Source organism: Meriones unguiculatus, chromosome 3, assembly GCF_030254825.1.
Source record: "Meriones unguiculatus strain TT.TT164.6M chromosome 3, Bangor_MerUng_6.1, whole genome shotgun sequence".
In the NCBI taxonomy this organism is placed as follows: domain Eukaryota; kingdom Metazoa; phylum Chordata; class Mammalia; order Rodentia; family Muridae; genus Meriones; species Meriones unguiculatus.
In genome coordinates, this window is record NC_083351.1 from 138,067,206 (window position 1) to 138,092,569 (window position 25,364).

The window sequence follows — 25,364 nt, forward strand, 5'->3', positions numbered from 1 at the left end:
GCCTATAGGGCCCAGTCTAATTCAAACCATGATTGAGTGTGTAATTGAGTGGGTGAGATTAGGCAGCATTGATTATACCTGCTTGTAAAACTTGTTGCACGTATATTAATTGGCAAGGGTTTTGTATTTTAAGACAAAAACTTTAAAGTATACATTTAATGAAATGTTGAAATTTGTGTGGGTAAGTTGGTAACTTAAAATTTGTTTCTTAATTGACAGCAGGAAGTAATCTAGTCCTGAAAACAGTTGCTTTGATGGATCTTTACTAAGAAAGCGACCCCTGACTATGTCTTTTAATTTAAAAAGATTTATTTCTATTAGTTTAAAGTGTATGTGCAAGTGTTGTGCATGTGATGTGTGCTGGTGTGTACACACCTGTGAGTGCAGTTGCCCTTGGAGGCCAGAGGCGTTGGATTGCTTGGAACTGGAATTACATGTTGTTCTGAGCTGCCCTGTGTGGATGCTGGGAACTAAATTTGGGTCCTAGGAAGAACAGGAAGCAGGCTTAACCACTGAGCCATCTCTCTTAGTCATGGTCACTGTTGTTGTGATGAAAACACCATAACCAAAAGCAGCGTGCTGCTCCTCATGGCTTGCTCAGCCTGCTTGCTCAGCACCAGCTCAGAGGTGGCCTGGGCCCTCCCATATCAGTCACTATTTAAGAAAAAACTGCCCCATAGGCTTGCCTGTGGCATTTTCTTAATTGAGGTTCCCTCTTTTCTGAGCCTCTAGCTTGTGTCAAGGTGACATAAAACTAAAGTATACCTTTCCGTTCCTTCTTTTGATGGCCTTATAAACTCATTACATATTAAACCTTGATCACTTTTACGTACCTTATAGTGAGAGCATTTCTCAAGAAAGAAAGTTCTGGAAGTGTAAGATCTTTGTTTTCTCACAGATGTTCTTGAGGGCTACAACGGAACAATATTCGCGTATGGGCAGACATCATCTGGGAAGACCCACACGATGGAGGTAACATTCACACTCTGTTCTTGAACATAAGTGAGTCGTCCACTCAGTGATGTAGGTGTGGGATTCTAAGTTCCTGAGCTTGATTCGTAAGCTGGACCTGTTTCATAGTATGAAGTCTTCCAACTCAGTATAATGTAAAGGAAGGAACAGTCTAGGATTAAATGGGAGTTTTCTGCCATTCTGTGACGGGAGGAAACTTAGATGACATTAAAGGTGTTGTCTCTAGAATATCTGCTGCACTTCTCCGATAAGGTCTGCCCTTCCCTTCTCTTGCTCCTCTGGAATACCAGACGTGGCTGGCCTCTTCTAACTCTGCCCTTAAAGACAGCTTGTGTTGGCCCTATCACGGCCATCTGTGTCTGCCGTTCCCCGGGATATGCTGTGTAAAGTCACTGACAGCCTGTTCTTTCCAGGAAGTAATAGAAATAAAGACATTCCTAGCTTTTGCAGGAATTTGTTTTGGTATAGAAAACAAGGTATATTTATATGGGAATGAATTAAATCATATTTTTTAATGCAGATTATCTAAATTTAGTACTTAAAAGAATTTAGTTGGTGGCCAGGCTGTGGTGGTGCACGCCTTTAGTTCTAGCACTCGGGAGGCAGAGATAGGCAGATCTCTGAGTTTGAGGCCAGCCTGATCTACAGAGTGAGATTCAGGACAGCCAGGACTACATAGAGAAACCCTGTCATGAAAAACCACAAAAAAAGAAATAACTTCATTGGTATATGCTTATACAATATTACAAGTAATGGTTAAAAATTTTTAATTATTTGTAGAGCTATTTCTACAAAAAAGAAAAAGCTACTCCTATTAGTGCTTATCCTATTATATTTTATTAAAGAGTTAAAGTCTTTGCTTTAATTCATCTTTTGAAATTTGTTAAAAATTCTGCTTTATTTTCTATGCAGGGTAAACTTCATGATCCAGAAGGCATGGGAATTATTCCAAGAATAGTGCAAGATATTTTTAATTATATTTACTCAATGGATGAAAATTTGGAATTTCATATTAAGGTAAATTCCTGAAAACGTTATATTTGATTTGCCTTAGGATAATTCTTTTCCAAAATAGCTGGTTCCTGAAAGTCAGTTTTAAAAAGTTGTTACAGTTAGATAAGGTCGAAGGACCGTTAAGAGGTGGGAACTGATCCTAGTTCATACACCATTAGATGCTGGGTGAACTAGGTCTGTTCTTGCCGTTTAGCACAGAGCTCTAAGGGTCCCACCACACTTAACTTCTTGTCCATTGTGTGTGCTGTTTAACAGAGACTTTTTGTTATTTAAGCAGCTTAGTAACTCAGGCTTTCCTCTTGGGGTATGAGTTGTGGCTGGTGTAACGTCCTCGTCTGGACATCTGGCATCTCGGCTGCATTGCTTCCCAAGAGAACATGCTGTTGTGATTTAATGGGCTGAGCTCTTTTCTTTGTGCTTCAGGTGTCCTATTTTGAGATATATTTGGATAAGATACGGGACCTCTTAGATGGTAAGTTGATCCTTCCTCTGGTAGTGTCGGTGGCGCCTGTTGCTCTCCTGTCATAGATGTTCTCAGTAACACAGACGGGACTGCAGTCAGCGGCGAGTCGTACACGGGGTAGCCTATAGCATATGGGTACTTCTGTTGTTAATTTTTCCTAAAGTCAAGCAAAGTCAGTGAACAAGTAAAGGAGGAGCGTGCCTGGGAGGGGCGTGGCCATGAGCTGTAGCACACAGGCACTTCTGTGATGAGAGCTTTACGCCGAGAACTGCAGAGCCTAAGCAGACTGTTAGTCTCTGCTGGTGGAGGCCTGATGTTCTTATCTGTGAAACGTGTGTGCTACAAGTTTGACGTTCATACTGTCACATTAGTTTCTAGCTTACTCTCCTAGTAGATTTACCAGGCCTTGTGTGGTTTTTATAGTAATACATAGCTTATATATAATATAGATTTTTTAATGTACTTCCTGTTGTTGGGCTGCTAAGGTAAGCCTCCCACTTGTATTAGTTATTTTATAGCTGATATTACATCTGTTGCTAATACAGCTTTTCTTTTTCAGTTTCAAAGACCAACCTTTCAGTCCATGAAGACAAAAACCGTGTTCCCTATGTGAAGGTACTTACAATAGGAGAGCACAATTACTGCAGAAAGCCCCGTGAGAGACTTTTTAAAGGATGGTAACAATGCTTTTAAAACTATCCCACAGGGGTGCACAGAGCGTTTTGTATGCAGTCCAGATGAAGTTATGGATACCATAGATGAAGGGAAATCCAACAGGCATGTAGCAGTTACAAGTAAGTAGAGTATTCACTAGTCCTGCCTAGGGCACGTCAGCCTTACATCCTGCGGCAGTCTATTCATCTTAAGATGTTTCTGTTATCAAAAATAATGCTTTAGGGGAAATTATTAGTGAAGGAACTATATTGATAGTTGCTTACTAATTTCGTTGCAGATATGAATGAACATAGCTCTAGGAGTCACAGTATATTTCTTATTAATGTAAAACAAGAAAATACACAAACGGAACAGAAACTGAGTGGGAAGCTGTATCTGGTTGATTTAGCTGGCAGTGAAAAGGTAAACCTCTTGAAATTCTTGAGAACTTGTGCAGTTGGATTTGGTAATCTGAGAATTATAATTGTTGGCCAATGCTATGTGATAAGTCAATGACCTGCTCTCAAGTGACTATCAGTTAGCTATATTCAATTTAGTCAGTAGACACAGTGTTTGAATTAGGGTGTGTGTTCCTTCACAGCTTGTTAGCATGTGCTCTTACAATTTTATTCTCAGTCCCTCTCTCTTAATTATCAGTATTAATTGTCACTTTCTCCACCTTTCTTGCTTGGGTCACCTGTTGTCCCTTGATATCGTGGGGTTGTTTGAGGACCCTCACAGCGTCCGTCATGAATATACAGCATCCGCAGATGCTCCAGTCTCTGTAGAGTGATGTAGTGTTTGCAGAGACCCTGCACACATTCTTCTGTATGCACGAGCCTGTAGACAGCTGTTAACGCCTACTGTAGTGAGTGGACGCTAAACTATATTGTTCAGAGGCTCAGCAGAGACACTCCGCGTATGTTGGGGACACATGCAGTTTGTTCTGGAGTGTTTCTCCTCCTTGGCTACTGAGTCCGTCGGCGTAGGAGAGTCAGCTGTACTAATTTGGAGGTTTTTGTTTTATTATCAGTCTTACATAATTCTAATGTTAGTCTATAAAAAGGGAATAGTTAAGTGTTTTAATATGGACTTCTGTGACCGTTAATGCTGTTTTGTTTTACATAATAGTCTTGTTTACCAGAAGTCTTATCCACATCTTACCTATCAGTGACTACCCCTGGTCTGAATTCATTTAGGCAGTGTGCTTGCGTTTTAAGTCATGGGTTAGCTTATGTAATACTTTAGAATTCTTATTTTTAGCAGTTATGATATCTGCATTATGGTTTAGGCTATTTTCAGTTTGTTTTTGTGTTTTTTTTTTTTTCAACATTTATTTATTTATTTATTTATTATGTATGCAATGTCCTGCCTACATATACACCTCCAGGCCAGAAGAGGGCACCAGATCTCATTTTAGATGGCTGTGAGCCACCATGTGGTTGCTGGGAACTGAACTCAGGACCTTTGGAAGAGCAGCCAGTACTCTTAACCTCTGAGCCATCTCTCCAGCCCTGTTTTTTGTTTTTTTAACGTGGCAAAGAAATGAACAATGTTAACTACAAATTAACATATAAATTTGTTACTGTCAAAAGCACACTAAAAATAAAATTTAATAGTTCTTTAACCACATTCTTGAACAACTAGTTGTCTGACCCGGTTCTTAGAAGAATAGTAGGTGTGCAGAGTCTTAGTTTGTCAGTGTGAATACCCTTCACCTTTGTCATTTTATTACTGTTCATTGGTGACTGTTTGGAGAGCTGAAAGAAAATGATCTTAAACTTGAAATTTTGCTTGATTATTGTGTGATCTTATTATAGGTTAGTAAAACTGGAGCTGAAGGTGCAGTGCTGGATGAAGCCAAAAACATCAACAAGTCCCTCTCTGCACTCGGAAATGTCATCTCGGCTTTGGCAGAGGGCAGCGTGAGTACACATATCTGTTGCTTCCCTGTCTACCGTTAGCATGTGTGCTGGAATGTGAGACTTGACGGTTAACAGGATGAGTGTGTATTCTGAGTGTAGCGCTAGTCTGCGTAGCCTAGTTCTCATTTTGAACTCAAGTAGTTAAAATAAAGGAAACAAGCCAGGCCTGGGAAAGCACATCTGATCACAGTGCCTGAGGCGGAAACAGGATGACCGAGAGTTAGAGAAGGAACTTTACTGTGTAAAACCCACTGGGTTTGTCTGTGTGTTTGTTGTAGACCTATGTTCCATATCGAGATAGTAAGATGACCAGAATCCTCCAGGACTCACTGGGCGGCAACTGCAGGACCACTATTGTCATCTGCTGCTCTCCCTCGTCGTACAATGAGTCTGAAACGAAGTCCACACTTCTCTTCGGTCAGAGGTCTGTTGTTGAACACAGGGTCTGAGACATTGTGCACTAAAATTACTATGTCAGACAGGCGCCACTGCAGTCCAGTGTGGTCAGAGCTAGACCCTGGACTTTTGATCAGGGCATAGGTAATAAAATTTTACACTGATGAGCTTTAACTTTTCATAGACATTCAAATTAATTTTGAAATTTAGTCAAATTTTCGTTGGAGTTTAATTTCCCATTGATGAAAGTAACCATTTGAGTCAGAGAATAATAAAGCTGTCAGAAATATGAGCCTGTGTTAAACTCACTGAATACTTAACAGGCTCAAGTAATGTCCGTGAAACAGTTACTGTAGGAAAATCGGTGACAGCCTTTTCTTACACCTACAGTGATAACTCACATTACTAAGTCAACCTTGTCAGTGAGTTGGGAGAATAAATATATTTTCTTAGTTTTGAGGGTTTTTTTTAATGTTACCAAAGAGTTAAGCCTGACAAATTTATTTGTATTGTGAGTAGACACTAGTATATGTTATATTTTTTAGTTTTTGTTCTAAGAAAAAACTAGATAATCTTAGAGAATTTGTTACTTAGCTATATCGACATATATTAAATAGGGATGTTAATTAAAAGTACTTTCAGTCATATCCTTTTTTCTGTAATTATTGTTCTTCCTTAATTATGTCTTTTCCATAATTGCATCACTTAGGGCCAAAACAATTAAGAACACAGTCTGTGTCAATGTAGAGTTAACTGCAGAGCAGTGGAAAAAGAAGTATGAAAAAGAAAAGGAAAAAAATAAGACTCTACGAAACACCATTCAGTGGCTTGAAAATGAACTCAACCGATGGCGTAATGGTAATAACTTAAGAATTTGCCATTTAATTTTCTGACTTAGGGCTGTTATAGATACTTGAGATTTTTATAGGAATGTTAAATAAAAATAAAACCTGTTTTCAGTTTTTAAGCATGTAGGGGTCTTCAAATAGAGATTAAGATCTGTCATTCAGTTTTTATGTCACCTGAAACAGTAAGAGCATACATGCTGCAGGGTAGTAAGGTGCCTAGAATGGGAAGGAGTCAGTAGAGGCCCAAGTGGGTGGATTTCAGAGAAGCGGGTGAGATCAAGGGAAGTTCAGGTGTCCAGATCCATTGCATACCTGTAATCCCAGCCCTGGGGAGTTAGCGCCCCAGTGATTTTTAAGTTTGGCCCTTCATGGCCTGTGTAAGATGCCTTTTATAAAATACATGTATGTGCATACATATAGAATACATACATACATTTATATGTACTTATATGTAAACCTAGCTGGGAGTGGCAGCACACACCTGTAATCTCAGCACTGAGAAGGCAGAGCCTGATGTACACGGCAAGAGTATGCCAACCTGAAAACTAACAAAAACTCAGGAATAGACCAGAAAGAAAGTTGGTTTGAGTTGTTGATATTGAGGAACAGAGACAAAGGATGGTGAAATGGGACTTGATACCCATCACTTTTTTTTTTTAATTTTAAGATTTATTTATTTTATTATGTATACAGTGTTCTGCCTGCATGTGGTCCTGAATGCCAGAAGAGGGCAGCGGATCTCATAGATGGTTGTGAGCCACCATGTGGTTGCTGGAAATTGAACTCAGGACCTCTGGAAGAGCAGCCAGTGCTCTTACCCTCTGAGCCGTCTTTCCAGCCCTGACTCCCATCAGTGTTTACAGAAACATTTTAATTCAGTGATAACTGACAAGTAGAACTTGAGGTACTTCAGTAAGAAGCGGAGTTCAGGGTTCAGGAAGGATGCTTGGATGACTCATGTCTCCCTGTTTCTTACTCACGGTCTGGAGGAAGAAAAGGAAAAAGTGTGCCTTGGACCCCGAGGCTAGGCAGATTCCCTCTGCTCTGTACCTCACAACAGACGCCTACCGTCCTGCCTCCCTGCCAAGGGGAACCCGCAGTCTCAGGCTTTAAGCCTGCTAAGTGGACTTTGTCTCCACCATCAGCAATCCCAGGATGTGCACAGCCCTCACCAGCAGGCAGGCCTCAGTGGCACACGGCTTAGAAGGCCTGAGCTTAAGGACCACGCTTGCTGTTTGTCGGACATCTTCACATGGGCTGGCTATTGGTGGGCTTTCCTGAACAAACGTAATCTGCAAAGACTAGATTAAATAGGTAGTTCTTAAAATGCTGATGGAAAAACCACGATAAAGATGATTCAGATGTAAGGAGCTGTGGTTGACCCTAAAGAGACTGAGATGAGTGAGTCACAGGGCAGTTCAGAGCAGCTGCTGTAAGTGCCCACGCTCAGAGGTCTGCAGAGTGTGCGGAGACAGTGGAGGAAACGATAACAGTGACCAGAGTGAGAAATGGACAGACACTGGAGAACTTTTTAAAGCGCAAACAAATCTGCTAAAAGTGGCAGTAGGGAACGCCAGCACACACCTGGTCAAAGCAGAAGGAACGTGTGGACATGCAGAGGGACGGACGCCAGTTGCTTTTGGATGCGTATGTTTGTAGTAACCATCTCATTGTCATTTCAGGGGAGACAGTGCCTGTGGATGAGCAGTTTGACAAGGAGAAAGCCAACTTGGAAGCTTTCGCAGCAGATAAAGATACTGCTATTGCCAATGATAAGCCAGCGGCTGCGATCGGAGTGGCCGGCAGCTTTACAGATGCAGAAAGAAGAACGTGTGAGGAAGAAATTGCTAAGTTGTATAAACAGCTGGACGACAAGGTAGGTTTCCTTTTACCTGTTTTACATTTGTCCATTTGTTTTAGAGTGCTATTGACACCAGTCTTTTTAATCTCAGTATTAAGGTTCCGTGTGGTCTACACCTTTATTCCTGTCAGCTTTCAGAAAGCCAAGGTAGTGCTAGGGTTGGTGGCCCTGCTGAAGTTGCAGCGCTTAGGAGACAGAGGCAGGAGGAAGGAGTGTGAGGCTAGCCTTGAGTACATGGTGGCTTTGAAGACAGCCTGGGACACATGAGACCAAGGCGACGTAGGGCTGGGAGAATCGCATCAACACATTTAAGTGCTGACTTGATGGTGTTGCGTGGGGTTTTGGCTTCCATTACAGCACCAGGGAGAGAGTAAACTTCAGTTCTCTGTGGAAACTGGGCCTCAGAACAAAGTGCTCCGTGTGCTGGCCGTACAGGAAGGTGAGGCAGGAGAGTCTCCAGTTTGAGGCCAGCTGGAGACACCATACCTAAAAACAACATGGCTCTTTGGTAGAGTACTTGCTACTTGCCGCGAATGCAGTCCTGTGTTCTACCCGTTAACCAGCAAACAAAACTTAACTAGAAAATTTTGTCATTGGGTTTGTGAAGAATTATAGTGAAACAACCATTTAGAGATCTGAGGTCCCTCATGAGAGTTCATGGGAAGAGGAAAGGACAAGAAAAAAGCTCCTAAAGCAGGCTTTTCTCACTAGAACCCAGGTATGCAAATATGCAAGACTGGTGTCTTAGGGTTTCTGTTGCCATGCTAAGTACCATGTCCAAAAGCAAGTCAGGGAGGAGAGGATTCATTTTGCCTCATAACTTATTTTTCCTGTGAGCATGGGCACAATAGAAATATTTTTGGGCTTTGAGGTGAATATATAATCACTAGTTTCTGTAATAGTTTTAAATAAACTAGGGGGATTTTTAGCCTTTAAAGTGACTTCACAGACTTCGATCTTTTCTTGGTTATATGGCCTATGGCACCATTATTAATGAAGAAAAGCCTTCTCTTCAAGTTTCCTTAGGAAACTTAAAATCTATTGACTATTTTGGAGGGGTAGTAATTCAGAGTTGGTGTTGGGAAACAAGCCAGGTTATAGTATGCTTTGTTAATTGGATACTTTACAATTTTTAGGATGAAGAGATTAACCAACAAAGCCAACTGGTGGAGAAGTTGAAGACACAAATGTTGGACCAGGAAGAGGTGAGTTAAAATGCTTCGAGAAAAGCTTTAGTGTTTATCATGGAAAGGGAGAGGACTCTGGAGCGCAGGTTATGTTAAACACTGTAGCTTTAAAATGACTGAGTGTGTGTATGTATGCTGAAGGATCTGTGTGCTGTGAGTTAACCCTTGCATGTATTGAATGATGCTTTTTATTCTTGAATTTCCTCTCATGTATGGAAGGAAGAAGACGGTTTCTCTGAAATGTTAGTTTTTGCCAGGTTAATGGCATGTAGTGTATGTGTATCTGTAATCCTGGAATCAGGCAGAGACATGTCAAGTTCGGAGCCAGCAAGGATTCTGTACTGAGATCCTGTCTCAGAACCTACAGTAGGGAATTCTGGACCACACAACTGTGGTGTCTCTAACTCTTCTACTTCATTTAGATGATCACAGTATCTATCATCCTTAAATATTTCCCACAGATGTGGGAACAAAATTACCTGGAGTGATTGTTAAATACTCTCGCTTAGGGGAAAATATTTACATATAGATGAGAGGGAGGAAGACAACTGTATACATAATAGTTTTTATATTCACTTCCTTACTTGTGTTATGTATCTAACGCAGGCTTTTTCTCACTAGTAGTCTAGATATACCAATACTGGTGTCCTAGGGATTCTGTTGCCATGCTAACCATGACCAAAAGCAACTTGGGGAGGACAGGATTCATTTTGCCTCATAGCTTATTGGTTTATCACTGAGGGAAACCAGGGGAAGAACCTGAAGGCAGGAAGCAGAGCTGAAGCCATGGAGGAGTGCTGCTTGCTGACTTCTCATGGCTTGTTAGCCTGCTTCCTCTCAGTGCCCAGGACCACCAGCCCAAGGATACCACCATCCCTGTGGGACAGCCCTGCCCATATCAGATATCTGTCAACAAAATGCACCATGGCCCTGCTCATAGGCCAGTCTGGTGGAAACATTTTCTCAGTTGAGGTACTCTCTTCCAAAATGATCCTAACTTCATCACATTAACATAAAACAAGCCAGCATGGGACGGTAGAGGAGGACACTTTTAATCCCAGCACTCAGGAGGCAGAGGTAGGTGGTTCACTGTGAGTTCTAGGCCAGCCTGGTCTGCAGAGTGAGTCCGGGACAGCCAGGGTTACACAGAGAAACCCTGTCTTGAAAAACCAAAAACTAGCCAGCATAATAGATATATGACCCAAACATTTTACTGATAATAAATCATGAAGTTTATTTTAGAGCAGTTATTTGATAAGCATTTATTCTTGCTCTTAAACATGAAAGGAGATTTGAATCCTAATGGGTGCTTCAGTGTTTTTATATAAAGAACTATATCCTTGCTGCACATTTGATATTGCCGAACACAGCATCTTCCACACTTAGTTCTTCAATATCTTGATTTTATAAAAGTTGATGCTGAGAATGCCACTTGCCATAAATGCATAAGACAAAATGACAGAAGTGTGTTGAAAGGCTAGTTCATAATTTTGAAAATTCTGTCCTAATCCCAAACCAGAGTTCAGTGAATAATTTTTCATGATAGTTAAGTCAGAAACATGTGGTGGGTTTTTTAAATCTAATATTCTAGCCCAGTGGTGCTAGTACACGCCTGTAATCCCAGCACTCAGGAGGCAGAGATGGGCAGATTCTGAGTTCGAGACCAGCCGAGTTCCAGGGTAGCCAGGGCTACACAGAGAAACCCCGTCTCAGCCCCTCTCCTACCCCTCCAAACAAAAAATTTCCTCCCGTGTACCCAGGCATTTGGGTTTTAGTTAATTACAGCTGTAGTCAGGTTGGCAACTAAGAATAGCCATCATAGATGTTAGTAATTGTGTGATTTTTCTGGAAATATGAGTGCCACATGATTAAACATACTTACTCCTTCGTGTTGTCTGCCTAACCCAGTCAGTCTGTGTCGCCTTTCATTTCATTTCTCCTACATTTCTTACGATTTAGTTTAGATCCGCATTTTATTTTACCCAGTGTACTGGGGACAATTGACAAAATAACCCCTATTTAAGGTGTTTTTGAGAGCCTAAAGAAATGGCTGTCATCAGAAAAGTCTGTCTTCATCAGTGTACCTTTTTGGATTGTTGAGACAAGGTGTTTCTTTTTAGTTGGCCTGGAACTTGACATTGCACCCAAGCTAGCCTAGCACTGTTCCCGCCTCAGCCCCCTGCTGTGTGGCTGTGTGCCTCCGTGCCTGGTGTCCCTGTTGTCTGCTTCCGCTGGGACTGTGCTTGGAGGCCGTCTGTTAGGGGTGGGGCGTGGGAGTGTCTGCTATTCTGAACCGTGCACTACAGGGCATTTAGCACTCAGGGTTCTCCTCCCTGCTGTTATTGCCAGCAGTTACTAATACTAATACTCCCGTGCCTTTCCAAATGTCTCTGCTGAAAAGTCACTGTTGTGGATGGTCCTCTGTCTTCTCTCCAGTTCAAACATAACGTGTTGACAAAGTTCTCCGAGACGTGACTCAGAGGTCACCCTTAGTTTTCTAAAGCAAATCTCTGTGCCTTAAAGATGCCTTACTTTGATTTATGTGTATACGTGAGTACCTGCGTGTATGCATTTGTACCATGTGGGTTATTTCTCTTCCTTTCTTGTGTTGTACAAAGTGTTAGCACATCGCCTGTCCATAACTCCATGTTCAGTGCACGTGTTAAAGAATAAAGTATCAGCACCTTTAATGGTGCGACTTTTCATTTCTTGTTTGTGTAAATCTTGACGCAAATGAGTGTTTTCTTTCAAGTTTGTTAAAATTCTACGTATTCTTTTATACAGCTTCTGGCATCAACCAGAAGGGATCAAGATAATATGCAAACTGAACTGAATCGCCTCCAAGCAGAAAATGATGCTTCTAAAGAAGAAGTCAAGGAAGTTTTACAGGCCTTAGAGGAGCTGGCTGTTAATTATGACCAGAAGTCTCAGGAAGTTGAAGACAAAACTAAGGAATATGAATTGCTTAGTGATGAATTGAATCAAAAATCTGTAAGACACATTTTGTTTTCTTAAAACTTAAGTATAAGTAATGTTAAGTGAAAGGTTATTTATTCCTGTATGTTGATAAGATACAGATATAAGATATTGCTAACATCAGCTCTCAGGACACCCAGGTCACACCCTCACTTGTCCTTACATACCAAGCCCAGGAGCCACACAGCAGTCCTGTTATAATTTTGGTTCCTAAAAGTATATTGATACGAAATTTAATTGTTCCTTTAAATGACTTGGCATACTTTACTGAAGCTGTCAGGTGATCAAACTCAAGAAGAACGCACATAAAGAAATAGATGGAGGCGTGGCCGGGTGTGGCATGTAGCTTTCGGTAGGGCAGGAGAGGTGGGAAGACCGACTGGGCTGTGTTGTGATGCCCTGTCTCAACAACCCGAAAGGGGGCGGAGGGAAGAAATGCCGGGTATCTTCTTGAGTTACTCGGAGTAGTTAAGGCATGTTAGTTTGAGTGGTCACTGTTTTGCTCACCGGAATCCTGACTGGAGCCATGACGTTCCAGCGCTGGGAATAGGACCTCCTGGTCTGTAGCGACGGACACGTATGTCAGCTGCCAGCAGCACATAGCTGTGATTCTTCAACTCTGGTTCGAGTTGTTGACCCTTTCTATTAGAAACCAGTTCCTGGTTGTGTTTAGATTGGTGCCTGCCATCTCTTTCTGTCTGTGCTCACATGTGTTACACTTATTTTTATACAACTGTGTTTCTTTCTCAGCTTCTCGCTTAACCCAGCTGTCACACAAATCATTGAGAAGCCTGCTGAAAAATAAGCTTCACAGCACAAAAACTGAGCAGTTACTACTCTATTCTTAACCCTCTAAGCCAATTTGGTTTCCTCCAGCCCGTATCCCAGGAATACTTGCTTTTTGCAGCTTTCCTGCTCCCGCATTCCTGTCTTCATCTTTCCTGGACCTCTCCCATGGCCGAATCCCCAGGCTCAATCCCCTACTTCCTCTCTCAACTCCTCCCCTGGCTGGTAGGATATCCAGCCCTATTTCCTCTTCTGCTCAGCGATTGGCTGTTAGCTGCTTTATTGACATGTCAGGGGACCATTGGGGAGCAGAGTTCCTCAGAGCAAGGCTTGCAACCAGGTATGGGGGTACAGAAATCAGCATTTGAGTTACACACTAACCTTATGCCTATACACATGTCTGAACGAAAGCCGTCAGTACCATGAACTAGCGCCTTTAAAAGATACACCTCTTTCTGAGATACTTTAAGGCCAAAGGGTGGCTCAGTAGTTAAGGGTGTTTGTTGCTCTTAAAGAACCAGGTTTGATTCCTGGCCCCCACATGTCAGTTCACAAACCTCCTATAACTAACTCCAGATGTCAGTTCACAAACCTCCTATAACTAACTCCAGTCGCCCGGTGCTTCTTCTGACCTCCTCTGGCACGCCCCAGGCCTGTAGTGTTGTACACATACGTAACATACAAGCAAATACTCACATAACATATTTAAATAATCTAAAAAGAAATAGAACTCTTAATAAAATAAGCTTGCTGCCCCGATTACTTTGTTTTTTGATCTCCAAACAACAGGTAGGTTTGTCATACTCACTTAGCCAAGGCTAGCTAAGAATGTTGTAACTCTCTCCAAGCGGAATTATTGTAGGTGACCTAGTTATTGTTTGGTAAAACAGTGAATCTTGGAGTTGGGAAGTTGGTCTTTGTCCATTGATTTTGGTATTTAAGACAGTTGTAGAGTTGAAATCACCATTTTGTTGGTTCTAAATGTAAACAGTGTTATTATTTAGATATTAAAGAAAATGCCTGCCAGTGTAGTAAATGCTTATGCTAGAAGCACGCTGACCTTTGAAACCTAGAGGAGAGCTAGTATATTGTAAACTGGGAGAATATATGTTCTACTGATAACCAGAAACTAAACCAACCACAACCCCCCCACACACACACACAGAAGCAAATGATGGCACCTGTGTTCAAATATTGGCTAAAAGTCAGTAAATTGCATTAAAAATTCTACGTTTGATGCTGATACATCACTTTAACATGGTCCAAATTGTACTTTTCAAAATTTGTAGATGATAACCAGCTATTATTTTAAATGTACAGTTAGAATAATTAAACTCAATGGCATTCATCATTATCGCCTAAGTAATTACTTATGTTGAAGTAGTGAAAATAGTAGTAATTAAGACTGTGTGGATTGTCTTTCGTGAGCATGTAGAAAATGAATAAAGGAAGCATACCAACTGAATGGAAAGTAGTTGTCCAAAGCCAGGGAATAGCATTCCAAACATTAGTTTGCTCAGACTAATTTCAGAAATTAAACAGTAGTAGTGGGTGATAGTAATACCCGAGTCATGCTGCAGTTTCGGATGTCCGTGCAGAGAACCTCCAATCCAAAGAACTCCTGCTTTTACTGGGACATAGGAACACAACATTGCCTGCTTTACACAGGCTGAAGACTTATTTCTACCTCACAATTCATTATGATCCAGGATCTCAAAACAAGAACCAAGTGGTCTGGGGCGGACTGTGCTGCGTATTTGAAGAGCCTTATTCTCTTTCTTCCTGTCAGGCAACTCTAGCAAGCATTGACGCTGAGCTTCAGAAACTGAAAGAAATGACCAACCACCAGAAGAAGCGAGCCGCCGAGATGATGGCGTCGTTATTAAAGGACCTTGCAGAAATCGGGATCGCCGTGGGAAACAATGATGTGAAGGTAATTCACACGTGCGGTTTTCTGTTTGAGCGCACTGTTATGTGTGTACACGCGCTGTGGCACGGATGCAGCCGCACGTGTGTGCGAAGCTCAGCGGCCAGTCCCCTTGGGCTCTTTGCTTCTTACCTTGTTTTTTGAAGGTATCCCAGCGGGACCTGGGCTTGGCCCACGGGAGCCTCCTGCGCCCGCCTCTTAAGCGTTGGCAGTGCAGTAGCCCACACACCTGGCTGCTTTTTGTTTTCAGTCTTTGTGTTTTTAGTGTGGGTTAAAAACCCCTTAAGCTTTTGTGACAGACCTTTTAATGACTAAACTATGTCTTCAGTCCTGCCATTAGTTCTGTTCATACATGCCATCCTCATAGCCACGCCTGGTAGTGGTGTTAACTACTCTTTAGACTTTTATATCTGTGTCTGTGTGTGTGAGTGCGTGCGTATGTGTACGGGTGGCTCAGGAGGACAGAAAAGGCTGTTGAATCCTTGGAGCTGGAGCTACAGGCTGCTGTAACGCCCCTTGTCGGTGCTGGAGCACAGTTCAGCTCCTCTGGAAGAGCAGCACCCTCTTTCAACACACAGCCATCTCTCTAGCTGTTGTGATTTAAATAGATGAGAAAAGAGGGAGAAAACCAGGAGCACAGAAAGAGAATAACACTGAGCACCCTTCTTGGGCCGTGTTGGAGTATTCCTCAACTGTGCGAAGGTTTCCTCTTCACAGTTGCCTTGCTGGGCTAATGAGGCAGCTTAGTAAAGGTGCTTACCACATAATCCTGATGACCTGAGTTTGACCCCTGGAACCCGTGCTGGACAGGAGAGCTGACCTCATGCACTGTGTCACGTGCGCATTGGCATCACACGCAGTGCGTGTTGAAACTGATGGTAAATAGCTTTTTAAGTGTCTTAACTTTATTCCCTTGTGTACGTATTAGATTTGGACAGTAGTGAATCTGCTCCGGGGGAAGCTCATAAATGAAATGACGTATTGTTACCTTTTGCTTTTTAAAAAATAACCTTGTATGTGTTCAAGTGTTTGTGGAGGCCAGGGTCAGCACCCGTGTCTGCCAGACTCTGTCCCTTCAGTTTTTGAGAGCGGCCTTTGGCTGAACCTGCAGCTCAGTGAGCAGCTCCTTTGCCACAGCGACCCCGCTTGCCCCCGGGCTGCGCACCTCTGAGCTTGATGTTCTGAAGCTCGGCACTGCGGTCCTCACGCTTGACACACGTTACCTTTGGGTCCATCTGCCCGGTCATGCATGTCAGATTCTGGAACAAGGCTCTCCCTGAGCTGGAAGCTCAGTGACTTGCCCACACTGGCTGGCCAGTGAGCCTCAGAGAGCTGTCTGTCTCTGCCTCCACCATTTCTGGGATCACAAGTGCGTGCTACCATGCACAGCATTTTCCGTGAGTGTTGGGGAATTCCCATCCTCAGTGGTCATGGCACACACTTCACTGCTCATCATTCTGTAGCCCTGCCTGGGGTGATGTTAAACAGAGGCTACTTGAACTTTCAAGGTGACTGAAGTTCATGGCCAAAGTTACAGAGTAGGGCCCTGTCTCAAAAGCCAGCAAACAGAAGAAGGCGACATGACTCCGTGGTAGAGGGGGCTTGCCATCAAACCCAGTGCACCGGGAGTCAGCTTGGGATTCACGTAAGTGGGAGGGGAGGGCTGCAGGCCGCCCCTGCCCTCCACCTGCACACCGTGGCTCATACACATCTTGGCTTCCTGTGGCCTCTGTGAAAATGCACCCCGAAGTTAGCCAGGTTTTCTAGCCCAGCCTGGGGAAATGCACATTGAACATGGTTGGCTCTAACTTTTTTGTTCCCCTGTGTGAGAAGGGCGGGGCTTGAGACAGGGTCTTACTCAGTTCGCCTTATAGATCAGGCTTTTCTTGAACCTACAGAGATCTGACTGCCTCTGCCTCCCAAGTACTGGCGTGAAAGGTGTGTGCTGCCTCGAGTGAGCCTGTCTTTAACTTCCTCCTGGCTTTTCTCACAGCAGCCGGAGGGAACTGGCATGATAGATGAAGAGTTCACTGTCGCAAGGCTCTACATCAGCAAAATGAAGTCAGAGGTGAAAACCATGGTGAAGCGCTGCAAACAGCTTGAGAGCACACAGGCAGAGAGCAACAAAAAAATGGAAGAGAATGAGAAGGAGTTAGCAGCGTGCCAGCTTCGGATCTCCCAGGTAAGTGTTTCAGAGTAGTTTCCCATTGTTCTGAAAAGTCTAAAAGTCATTTATCATTTATTATAAGTGTTCAGAATCATAAGCTTCCGTGTATTTCAGTAATAAAGTAGGCGTTTTTTTTTAGTGTAGCTGCAGTATAACAAAGTGTATGATTTCATGTGGACATACTAAGTGTGGAAATTAGCTAGAGCCGTGTGACTGACAGAATGGGGGAGTGAGACGTCAGGGAGCAGTGACTTCTGTCTTCAGCTGGGAGCAATGGGGAGCTCTCAGTAATAGGTCGTGTAAGCTGTGTAGTCGCGTAAGCTCTAATCTTTCACATTTGAACTGTAGAATGCGCGTGAGATAGTTCTCCACTTCACGTCCCTGTTTTCTCCCTGAAAGCACGAAGCCAAAATCAAGTCCCTGACAGAGTACCTTCAGAATGTGGAGCAGAAGAAGAGGCAGCTGGAGGAGTCTGTCGACTCCCTGGGTGAGGAGCTCGTCCAGCTGCGGGCACAAGGTACGGGCTTCGGTTGCTCCGTCCACCTTCCTACTGTAATGGAACTGCTGTGCACACGCTCGCCCTGAAAAGCAGGAAGAACGTAGAGAATCTGGAATAGTGAAGAATGATCCACTTCAGTGTGCCTTTGAAATATTTTTCACAATTAAAGAGTGATAGAGGATGCGTGGAAGCCCCTGGCCTCCAGCACACACACAAGTGAACACTCCCTTGTGAACATGCGTAGTCCAAATACACGTTACAAAATAACAAACTATGTTGAGATCAGTGGCAATTCAAGAGAGTCCCACAACATTTAGACATGTATGCGTTTGTTTAAATCCTAATAGACACTATACAATGCTTAGAAATATCTCGTTTCCCTTTTGTGATGTCAGTACAGTGGTTACAAGGCAGCCTAGTGTTCCTGAGCTTGCAGAGTTTCGCCAAGTCCTTATCACGCTTATTTGCCCTCTGTTTACGTGAGGAATCTTAAGGCTCACTTTGACCTTGGTTTTTTACTCTCCTGTGCCAAACAGAGAAAGTCCATGAAATGGAAAAGGAACACTTAAACAAGGTTCAGACTGCAAATGAAGTCAAGGCAAGTTTGGCACGCTACTGCACCATAAAGTTTTAGTCCATCATTGTAGAAACTGAGTCTAACATCTTTTCCCTTCCAATGAATTTCAGCAAGCTGTTGAGCAGCAGATCCAGAGTCACAGAGAAACACATCAGAAACAAATCAGCAGTTTGAGAGATGAAGTTGAGGCCAAGGAAAAACTAATCACTGATCTCCAAGAGTAAGTGTGCTTTTCTCCGAGCTGCTGGAGACTGATTCAGAAAGGTTCCCTGTTGAGACAGGAGGCACTAACAGACATACATCCTCCCTAGAAACCTGCTGTTGTCAGTGATGTTAGTCTTTCGTTACATTTTCAGTAAATATTCCAAGTTGTAGATCGGCTTTGAAAACACTGTTTTTAGCGCTTCCATCTGAATATTTTGTAAAGGAAAAAGGGAGGAAGGACCTCCAGCTTGACAGTGAGTGCTGATAACTGCCAGCTTCCATGGGGTCTGAGACTGTGGGGACGGTGTTCTGTTCTCAGTAGTCACTGTCTTAGTTATCTGGAAGCCATTTCTTCTAAGTTGTCTGTCTTCACACATAAAGACTAAGTCAGAAATCTGTGATGATTTGAGTAAACAAGAGTGAGAGCAAACTAAATGCTGACAAATTTTGGGAGATGGTTCTTGCTGTATTAATACCTAATGGAAGCAAATATCAAGCTGTGGGAGCAGAGAAATGATTTCAAATAGTCATGTGAAAGATACTGTATGACTGAAAGTACCCACGCCCCTTCCTTTCCCACCCTCATGAGAACAGTGTAATGGTACCCTGGCCAGCTGGCAAACGAGATTGCGCATTTTAGAGTCTTGTTGAAGCCCAGCGTAGTGCCACACCTCTAGTTCCAGGCTGAGGCAGGAGGATTTCAAGTTCCCGAGCTCTTGTTTTAAAACGCAAGCCCCCTCTAAAGAGCGAAATTTTGATGATGACATTCAGGAAACTTTGAGGCAGTTTGTATTCTGTTGTTTTGTCAGTCAAAACCAGAAGATGGTGCTGGAGCAGGAGCGGCTGCGGGTGGAGCACGAGAGGCTGAAGGCCGCAGACCAGGAGAAGAGCAGGAAGCTGCACGAGCTCACGTGAGTACCCGGGGCCGCAGCCTAAACCTGTGGGCCGCTGGAGGCGCTTCTGGGAGTGGCTGTCTTCTGCCTTGCTTTATGACATGTGCATGCGAGGTCTCAGGAGACCACAGCCCTGTTTCTCAGACTGCCTGCTGGCCTGGGTCTGCAGCACCTCAGAGCCTGCCATAGAAACCGTCTGAATATCTAAAAAACAGTTTAAAAAGTTGCAGGGTATGCTTCTAATACTTGATTTTGTCAGATTTGCTTTTTCGTAGAAAAGCCGTTGTTTTGGCCTTTTTAAAATGAAGTTTTGGTGTCTTGTTTTTTGTTTTGTTTTCCCTCTCTTTGTGTGTATGAGGGGCCTTCCAGATTCATGCACATTGACCATGTGTGTGCTTGGTGCCCCCAGGGATCAGAAGAGGGTGATAGACCCCCTCTCAGTGGAGCCACAGACTCGGTCAAGTCATCACACAGGTGCTGGGGCTCAAACTGGGGTCCTCCACAAGAGTAGCAGTGTTCTCAGCTGCCGGACCATCCTCCTGCCTACTAACCATAACATTTTGAGCAGACGGTTTCCCCTCATTTCTTCATTCACTGTGCGTCACTGGCTTTCCAGACTGTGGGAGTAGGCGCAGAGCTCATGGTGATAGTCTCTCCTGGGCCTAACTACACAGTGGGATGGTTGCTCTGGAGGGCAGGGCAGAGAGGCTGTGGGAAGGTTTTGCTGAGGGTGTGGAATGTTTGCAGGGCGTGGGGAAGGTACCAGGCACGCACGAGGCCCTGGATTCAGGCCCAGCTCTCCAGGGCTAGCCAGTGAAGGTGGAATTCTACCAGATTGCAGCTAGAGTTTTGTGTGCTGTAAAATACTCCAGTCTCAGACAAATATTAGTATCAGCAGTCTCTTTAAGGAATATCATTTTGGATAACTAGCAGCTTACTCTTTGTACCGTATTTTTAAGGTAAACTTTGAGTCATTCCGTATACGAACTGTCACACGACGACTGATCTGTGTGACCCTCATAAAATATAAAATGTAAAAGACTGAAATTGTACATACAGATTCAAAAGATGCGGCATGGGCAGACTGTTGTTTAACTCTTAAGTACATTTCTATTTGAATTCATAAAGTTTGGTTTCATTTTTGCTAAATAAAACTGGAATTTATGGACTCAATTAAAGACCTGTAACCGTTTTGTAACTGTTGCTTCAATTTAGGGTCATGCAAGACAGACGGGAGCAGGCGAGGCAAGACCTGAAGGGTCTGGAGGAGACAGTGGTGAGGACATGGGGCACAGGAGGACTGGGGTGCGGTGTGTTTCTGTGTCTTCGTCACTGTGAATGTAACCGAATGTCTATTCCCTCCAGGCGAAGGAGCTGCAGACTCTGCACAGCCTGCGCAAGCTCTTCGTGCAGGACCTGGCCACCCGGGTGAAGAAGGTGACGCTTTGTGTGGTGCTCTTTCCTTAAGTCTCTGTATTGGTCGTGCCTGCGTGCGTCTTGTTCTGTCCGTGTGTGTGTGGAGGAAGCTCGGGTGCTTTGGTCATTACACTTTCTCACTGCTTTTTCGCCGTCCTCCTCAGAGCGCCGAGGTTGACTCGGACGACACAGGCGGCAGTGCGGCACAGAAGCAGAAAATCTCCTTCCTTGAGAACAATCTCGAACAGCTCACCAAAGTGCACAAACAGGTATTGAGAGAGTGTGCGGGGTGGCGGCAGTGCGAGATGGCGTGAGGGTGTAGGAAGCTCGTACCCATCCAGAGCCTGGAGCCCTGTGCCCTGTGGCTCTCCCGGCAGTTAGGCAGAGGCGGGCGCTGTCGGGGAAGCTGACATTGTAGTTTTTGGTTTCTGCGCCTGGGTCTTGCTCTTCCTCAGCAATTATGAGCTACCATGCCCGGATGGGGAGTCAGTGCTTTTTTCAAAGCTGTTAGGAAACAAAGCCTAGGGAAAGTATGAAAACGGATTCCCTGTGGAATTGAAGGTGGGATTTGTTAATTTGCTAGGCTACCTCTTGTAGTTAAGGCACAGTCTTTTCCTTTGTTGATCTTTTTGCCCATAATCTGAAGTACACAATGTAATATACTAAGCAGCTCATATTTTTAAAGGAACACATCTATCTTGCTAATTTTTAAACATAGAGCTTTGCCACTGCCAACTGAGGGCTCTCACCAGTGTGAAGTTAAGACTTGCAGCTTTACTAGTGTGTTTCCTCGGGCTGTTGGTCCCGCAGAGCAGCTGGAGACTTGGTGCAGTAGAGAGTTTGCTTAGGATGCACGAAACCCTGGGTTCAGTGGCCAGCACCCCATAAAAACTGCTCATGTACACATGCAATCCCCGGGGGCATAGAGACCGGAGAATCAACCTTCGCTACCTGAGTTGGAGGCCGCCTGGGAGACACGAAACCCTGTCTCAAAAATGGACCCAGGGGGGTGGTTGCTTTACCATCTAAGTGTATAACCGCAGGAAGCGCTGTGTACTGGCGCCATGTTCTACTCCATCGTTCGCCCAGGTGCAGAGGGATTGCGGTCCAGCCCAGTGCATAAAAACGAACAGGGCCGGGATGGTCTGTTGGGAGAGTGCTGGCTTGGCCTGCAGGACACCCTGGCCTCTGCCCTCAGCGTCACAGCCATGTGCTGACATGGCTCTAATCCCAGGCCTCAGGAGGCAGAGGCCGTGCCAGCACTCTCATAGAGTCGGTGTGAGGCTACTGTAGCGGCTGCCTCAGAACGTAGCTACACCAGTGTTGTGGGGGATATGTCCGGCAGGTGTGCGTTCCTGCACGGTGCTGCCTGCGTGGGGAAGCTCAACAGAAAATGTAGTTTTCCTTTGCTAAACTGCAGTCATAAAATGCTCAGTTTCTTAAATCATCTCATTAAAAGCTGTTCATATTTTCCTGGTAAACTTCAGTTGGTCCGTGACAATGCAGATCTTCGCTGTGAGCTTCCAAAGCTGGAGAAACGGCTGAGAGCAACTGCCGAGAGAGTGAAAGCTTTGGAGTCAGCCCTGAAAGAAGCCAAAGAAAATGCATCTCGAGACCGCAAACGCTATCAGCAGGAAGTAGACCGGATAAAGGAGGCGGTCAGGTCGAAGAACATGGCCAGAAGGGGCCACTCAGCGCAGATTGGTGAGTAGAACACGCACTCCCAGGGAGCTTGGCAACACCTGTCTCCTCTATCGAGCTGTCAGGGCGGCGTTGCACTAAAGAGTGGTGCTGTTGGGAAAGAAGATAGAAACTGAGAGATAGCCACATTCACTGTCAGGTAACTAAAAACCTGGATAGACAGAGGCCAGGAGAGACTGTCTAGGTAAAACCACCCCAGCAAAAGAGAGTTTCCGGAAAGGCCAGATGGCGGCGGCAGTTAGTTGCTCATGCCTCAGAATAGTTATTGGTGCAGAAGAAAGATGGAAGAGCTTGTAGGTGGCAGCGCTCCCGCGCGAGCTGATGGCTGCAGTTTGATCTCTCAATCCCACAGTGGGAAGAGAACTGACTTTAAAAAATTGCCCAGCTGTGAGTTGCAGGCCAGCCTAGTCCGTGCAGAGTTGTTCTCGGGAAACCAGGGCTCCGGAACAGAACTCGGGAACGGGGAGTGGCTAGAGAAGCCTGAGGCCGCAGTGCTGTCACTGCAGCCTTCTAACCCCATCTTTGTCTCGCAGCAAAGCCCATCCGGCCTGGACAGCACCCCGCAGCCTCTCCGACGCACCCAGGTGCCGTCCGTGGAGGAGGAACCCTTGTGCAGAACAACCAGCCAGTGGCGCTTCGAGGTGGCGGAGGCAAGCAGGCCTGAACGTGGCACAGCGCAGGTGCGGGTGCACGCCGGCTCTTGAGTTGTAGCTGTGTGTGGAAATGCTGAGCTCCCGGCTTGGGATTTGAGTTTCACATTAGGATCGAGAGTTTATTTTCAATGTGTGGTTTTAGGAACGCAACTTGGTGTGGTTTCTTACAGATTCAGATAATCTAGATTTTCAGTTTCATGTTTTTAAAACTCACATTGGGTCATTTATAATAGTTCTTTTTATCCTACCCAATGGGTGTGTTCTAGTTTATCATCCTCCCTTTACTAGAAATTTAATAAAGCACTTTAACTTTGTTCTGAAATTGAAACTTCTTTAAATGAAATTTAAAATGTCTTTATACTACCTCATTCTCCAAACTGGAATACCAAGGTGTGAACATTTTTAAGGCTCTTACAATTGCTTCCTAGAAAGACCGCCTAAATTGCATCTTCATAAAAATTAGCATTTTGTTGCATCCTTGCCAGCACTGACTATTAATAGTTCATAAGCTTCTAATTTGTAGGCCCAAAATAGTATCCGATTGGTTTATTAAATGAAGGTGGACTTTATCTGTGTAGGCACAAGTATGCAGAATGGAGGATAACTGGGAAAGCCGTTCTCCTTCCACCATCTGGGTCCTGGGATCAAGTTCAGGCTTGTCTGCTTCTGGCAAGAAGATAGAATGGCATTTGAGGGCTTTCTTTAGTCTATGCTGTAACTTCAAATTTAAAAGTTCCAGAGATAACAGACACCATGTGATACTTGATAGGGTTTTAATTAGTGATCCGCTCCACACTTTGCCTGATAGTTGATGACACATTGCCACAAGTCTGACTGTACTGCAGAGGTCCCAGAGGAAATGCTGGAGTTTTAACATACCAGGTAATGGAGATGGCTAACCCTTCCTGCTTCTGGGAAATGCCAGGCCTCATGTATTTTAATTCTGCTTGATCTTGTTTTGACACTTTGCATAGTGCTGACTCTAACTCTTGAGTAGAGATTAAAGCAATAATCTGTAGAGGTTAAAAAGTAACACTGTGTGTGTTTCCTCTTAAAGTTGGAAGTTCTAAGTGTCAGCCTGGCTTTGTCGCATTGGAGAGCCTGAACAAAGTAAAGGTCAGCTCTTTCTGGACTGGGGACTTGGCTCAGTCAGTTTGCCAAGTGAGTGCTGCCTCTGAGACATGAGGGCCCACGTAAGAGCTAGACATGGAAATACACATCTGTAAACCCAGGTTCCGGGAGCGGGAATCCCTGGAGCTCACTGGACAGCCAGCTAATAAACCAGAAAGTTCCAGGTTTAGTAGGGGACGTGTGTCAAAAACATACAGCAGTGAAGTAAATGACCTCTCTCTGGCCTCTGTACACACAAACTACATACATATAACACACACACATACACACACACAGGAAAAGTTAACCCATTCTTCGAGTCCATTTAAAATTCAATATAAAAATAAGTTGTGGATCCACAAAAAATAGCTTTATTGTGCAGCTGTAATAAGTCATTCATACCTAACAAATTTAATATGTATAAATACCAATTCCTACCCAAACTTGGGTCTCTGTTGTACCTCTCTCAGGGTACTAGGGCTTTGCCTTACTAGTCAAATACTACCCAGCTGTACCCCAAACCCTTCTCTGTTTCTTGTTAACATCCTGTGTAGCTACTTTTTCTAAACCAGGGCATGATCTAGGACTTTTTAGTTTTTTTTTCACTTTAAATTTCTTTTTGTTGTTGTTGGGCTTTTTGTTTGTTTGGTTTGTTTTTTTGTTTTTGAGACAGGGTTTCTCTGTGTATTTTGGCTGTCGTAGACTCACTTTGTAGACCAGGCTGGCCTTGAACTCACAGAGATCCACCTGCCTCTCCTTCCCTGAGTGCTGGGATTAAAGGCGTGTGCCACCGTACCCGGTCTTAAATTTCTTTTAATCTAGAACATACCTTTCTGTAAGCTTTTAGTGACAGTGAGCAAGGACATCCCATGTCATGACTGTATGCTGCCTCCTTCTGGATGTGTGTAGTTATGTGTTTAGTTACTTGTTCCTTTATCCATTGTGTATTTGTTTGTTTTGAGTCAGGGTCTCCTTGTGTGTTGTGGTTTGCCTGGGGCTTGCTATGTAGGCCTGGTGCTGGGAAAAAGGTTGTGGGCCACCATGCGCATAGTGCAAACATTTTTGGTGCTGAGCCATATTATCGTGACACAGGAGATAGTGAGAGGTGTCCCCAAACACTCCATGTCCTCTACCT

At 44.1% G+C, this 25,364-nt stretch overlaps 1 protein-coding gene across 1 annotated transcript in view; it reads left to right on the top strand.

Moving 5' to 3' along the window:
• Kif5b (kinesin family member 5B) overlaps window positions 1–25,364 on the top strand; it is a 42,926-nt gene that overhangs the window by 13,217 nt on the left and 4,345 nt on the right. The window contains exons 3-25 of the mRNA XM_060380631.1: window positions 899–972; window positions 1,885–1,989; window positions 2,410–2,458; window positions 3,009–3,064; window positions 3,156–3,243; window positions 3,402–3,526; window positions 4,924–5,028; window positions 5,307–5,452; window positions 6,134–6,282; window positions 7,955–8,148; window positions 9,270–9,338; window positions 12,105–12,311; window positions 14,872–15,015; window positions 17,003–17,191; window positions 17,576–17,693; window positions 18,212–18,273; window positions 18,363–18,472; window positions 19,266–19,367; window positions 20,565–20,625; window positions 20,715–20,786; window positions 20,930–21,034; window positions 22,253–22,469; window positions 23,000–23,146. Coding sequence (XP_060236614.1) covers window positions 899–972; window positions 1,885–1,989; window positions 2,410–2,458; window positions 3,009–3,064; window positions 3,156–3,243; window positions 3,402–3,526; window positions 4,924–5,028; window positions 5,307–5,452; window positions 6,134–6,282; window positions 7,955–8,148; window positions 9,270–9,338; window positions 12,105–12,311; window positions 14,872–15,015; window positions 17,003–17,191; window positions 17,576–17,693; window positions 18,212–18,273; window positions 18,363–18,472; window positions 19,266–19,367; window positions 20,565–20,625; window positions 20,715–20,786; window positions 20,930–21,034; window positions 22,253–22,469; window positions 23,000–23,130 — 2,678 coding nt within the window. The 3' untranslated portion in view covers window positions 23,131–23,146. The remainder of the gene's footprint in view (window positions 1–898; window positions 973–1,884; window positions 1,990–2,409; window positions 2,459–3,008; window positions 3,065–3,155; window positions 3,244–3,401; window positions 3,527–4,923; window positions 5,029–5,306; window positions 5,453–6,133; window positions 6,283–7,954; window positions 8,149–9,269; window positions 9,339–12,104; window positions 12,312–14,871; window positions 15,016–17,002; window positions 17,192–17,575; window positions 17,694–18,211; window positions 18,274–18,362; window positions 18,473–19,265; window positions 19,368–20,564; window positions 20,626–20,714; window positions 20,787–20,929; window positions 21,035–22,252; window positions 22,470–22,999; window positions 23,147–25,364) is intronic.